Raw genomic sequence first — 3,600 nt, 5'->3', positions numbered from 1 at the left:
GTTCTGTTTGCACGCTCTGTTGGTGCAGAAAACCAGGGAGGGAGGGGCCACTGTGACTCCGCCTCTTTTCCTTTTCTCTTAAATCTTCTCCGTTTGTGATAAGTAGTGGTGCAAAGCCTGCTGGGTATCTAGAGAAGAAAACCTGAACCAACAGGGGGCGCTAATATAATGACTGTGTAACAAATCTTTGACTTCCTGATTGAAGCAAACTGTCAGAGAAAGGTGTACCTGCAGGCCCGGAGACCCAACTGCGTTTTCAGGACCGCATTCTCAGGACCCAGGCTTTTTTAACACAGCGCCCCCTACTGGTTGGAGTTTGTTTTGTTACTTTCTGAAGACTACGAGGCACATTGCACATGTGAGTAGTAAGAGTAAAAACATTATTGAAGCGCTGTTACAACATAAGCAACTAGGTAATTTATCAGATAAATCTTAAAATATAAAAACTAAACCAATAATTTTCAGTTTTTTGCAGAAACATAAACATTGATGTCTATATGAAGCTTAGCGTAGCTTTTATCTTAATTAATGTTGTTTGTGTAAGTCTAAATTAATGATGGTTTATTAGCAATACATCTTGCAGAATTTTACAGCTCGCACAATTTTTGCATCTTTCCATCTTTTTTATTTGTTATAACTTTCTTTTGTTTAATTCATTAACATTGCCTCATTATAACCCAAATATGATGTGCATGTATGACAAAACAGAGGAAAACAAAATGTTTACTGAGCAAAGCCACATATGAATTGATATGTATTTTACTATTTTGCAATGTAATATACAAACTTGATTAATCGCTATTGTCCATAAATATCACTTCTTATAATATTAAGTATTTATGCTGTATTGTTTCAGAATTACTTTTATACTGTAGGTCTACAACTGTACATTTGACTGTTCTATCTTTATTTCCAGAAGGATACGATTCAAAAGAGGAAATCTTTAGATGAAAGTGGGTTGAATGCTGCAGCAATGACTACTGCCCATTTTGTTCTACAAAGTATTTCTAACCAACAAGTTTATTAAAGGTTTAAAGGTTCAAATTTATTATCCAAGACTTAAAAAAAATAAAAGGTCAAATTTTACAAAACATTACTAAGAGGAAAATATTTCTTTTAGTAAAGTAGAGGAATTTGACAGGAAGATTGGTATAAAATCGAAAAAAAGAGATACTCTCCAACTAGAACATATTTTTTCCAACCTTGTAATGTTTAATTTAAAAAATGTTTTTGAATTATTAACAGCTGCAATTTATTGCACAGAAAACAGGTTTTAGGAAGTTACAAGTATTGCCCCTTTTTTAGTTTAATGTAATGCATCATGAATGTACATTATTCTGTTTAATGCAACTCCAAATAAAAGTTATTTTACAACCTCAGAAGATACTGTTTGATATCCATTTTGGGTTTGGTTTTTATTTGATTTTCTGGAATGTTTTAATGTTTGTATATTTTATTTTATTATGAAATACATGTGTTTCTCGTGGAGAATGTGTTAAATTTGTGCTACGGAATAAGAAAAAATGTAAAGACAAATTTATATGAACCCTTTAAGCGCCAAAGTAGAAATTCTGCACAGTAATTCCAGGCTCTCTGTCTTCAGATCCCAATATTCTCAACTTCTGACAAGTTTCAGGAGCTTAGAAAACACCAGAATCAACTCTCTATCAGTAGTTAGATAAAAGTAAGAAAAACATTGGAAATATTCAGTCATAATCAAAGATAAGGGTGACTGAAACATACCCAATTCTCACCATTAGTAACATTTATTTAAAAAAAAACGATAAACGGCACCCAGCAGCAAGGAGGCGCTGTCTCAAAAAACAAGTCCTGAAATCGTCCTGAGAACGTTGTTAGTCCTCCAGCCAGTAGGGGCGATGTGTTAAAAAGCCTGGGTCCTGAGAATGCGGTCCTGACAATGCGGTCCTGTGAGCGTTGTTGGGTCTCCGGCTCTGCAGGTTTATACTACTGAACTGTCAGCTGCAGTTCTCCAAGTGACCAGCGGGGGATTTTATTTCTAATCTACCAATCTGAATCACATTCAGTCCAAACAAACGAACCTATCAGCCGTTCTAAAACCCTTTCTGTCTCTGTGATTGGAGGATGTAATTATAACAAGTTTATGAGAGTATTTGTAACTTTCTGTGAATTTGATCTTAAATGTGGGTGTGGTCTTTTAACAAACTGATTTTGGTCAAACTTTAGTTCCAGAGCAGCAGATTCAGATAGAAAAACAGACTTTTGATTGGATTTATTTCCCTTTTTCATTCTCCATTTTCAGTTTTTCAGCGTTTGTGATGCAACTTTCACTTCATTCTATTATAAAGTAAAATCAAAGAGACTTTTTCAATATTAATATAAACTGTGGAACTTTTGTTTCATTGAAATTATTTCTTAAATTGATCTAAGTCTCCACAAACTAATAAGACACATGGCAGCATTTATGTTTTTCTAAACCCAGAAACCACAAACTAGACTAAGTGAAGAAAAGAAGAAACACAGATGGTTTCAGCTCAGAGGTTTTTGTTCAGCTCTCTCATTGGTTTGTATCACTGTGTTGACTCACAGCACAGAAATACAAGCCTTTATCTTCAGGCTGCACCTCCTTCACTGTGAATGTTCCTCTCTCAGCTTCTGTCTTGGTGGCTGAGAACTTCTCTTTGCTGAAAGCTCCAAAGTCATGTTCTCCATTCCTCTGAGTTGTAGACGTGAAGACGATCAGCTCCATGGTTTTTCCAGGCAGCTGTCTGTACCAGTACATCTGATAATATGTAGCACCCTTTGTGTGGCTGCAGTTCATGGTTGCATCTTGACCCTCATTGATCCACAGCATGGAGGTCTGGCTGACATCACTTCCATCAGTCCCACCTGAGTGGAGAACAATGACGGTTCCAGAGATGAAGATCTGATCTGTGAATCAATCTGAGGATGTTCCAGAGTTTTACCTTTGATCCAGAGAACAAACAGCAACAAGCTGAGGAGACCACGTCTGCTAGAAGTCATGTTGGAAAGGAAAAGTGTCTGTTATGTCTGGATGCAGTTAAAGAGATGAAGTCTGCAGGGAGGTGTGTCTCTGCAGGCTGAGATCCACTGATCTGAGGAAACATGTGAGAACGTGCAGGTCTAGTGGGCAAACACTGCCCCCTACTGGTTAAAGTAACCAAACCAGACATTGTTTTTTTTTTAATATGTATCTTCTGATAGGAGGTCATGGATTTATCCCTAAAATGTATTACTAGAGTACAACTATTAGGGAATCACACTCCTCAGCCTCCCTGGGAAAGTCTATGACAGGGTACTGAGAGGAGAGTCCGCCTGATGGTCAAACCTCAGATTCAAGAACAGCAGTGTGGTTTCTGTCCTGGTCGTGGAACGGTGGACCAGCTCTACACTCTCTCTAGGATACTGGAAGGTTTGTGGGAATTTGGAGAAGGAGTTTGACTGCGTCCTCGTAGGTGTCCTATAGAAGATGGTCTGGGAGTACGAGGTCTGGGGAGCTTTACTGAGGGCTGTCCGGTCTCTGTATTAGTGGAGCAGGAGCTTGGTTCACATAGCCAGGAGTGAGTCAGACCTTTTCCTGGTGCATGTTGGACTCTGGCA

General features: G+C 38.1%; 1 gene segment (V, D, J or C); it reads right to left on the bottom strand.

The window, feature by feature from the left end:
• Positions 1 to 2,047: 2,047 nt before the first annotated feature.
• LOC112144595 lies at positions 2,048 to 3,550 on the bottom strand. The segment is given in 2 exon segments: positions 2,048 to 2,868; positions 2,946 to 3,550. Coding segments are annotated over 2 exon segments (390 nt in total).
• Positions 3,551 to 3,600: the final 50 nt, after the last annotated feature.

The sequence above is a fragment of the Oryzias melastigma genome, linkage group LG22 (genome assembly GCF_002922805.2).
Source record: "Oryzias melastigma strain HK-1 linkage group LG22, ASM292280v2, whole genome shotgun sequence".
Taxonomy (NCBI): Eukaryota; Metazoa; Chordata; class Actinopteri; order Beloniformes; family Adrianichthyidae; genus Oryzias; species Oryzias melastigma.
This window is presented reverse-complemented; position numbering and strand designations above follow the sequence as displayed.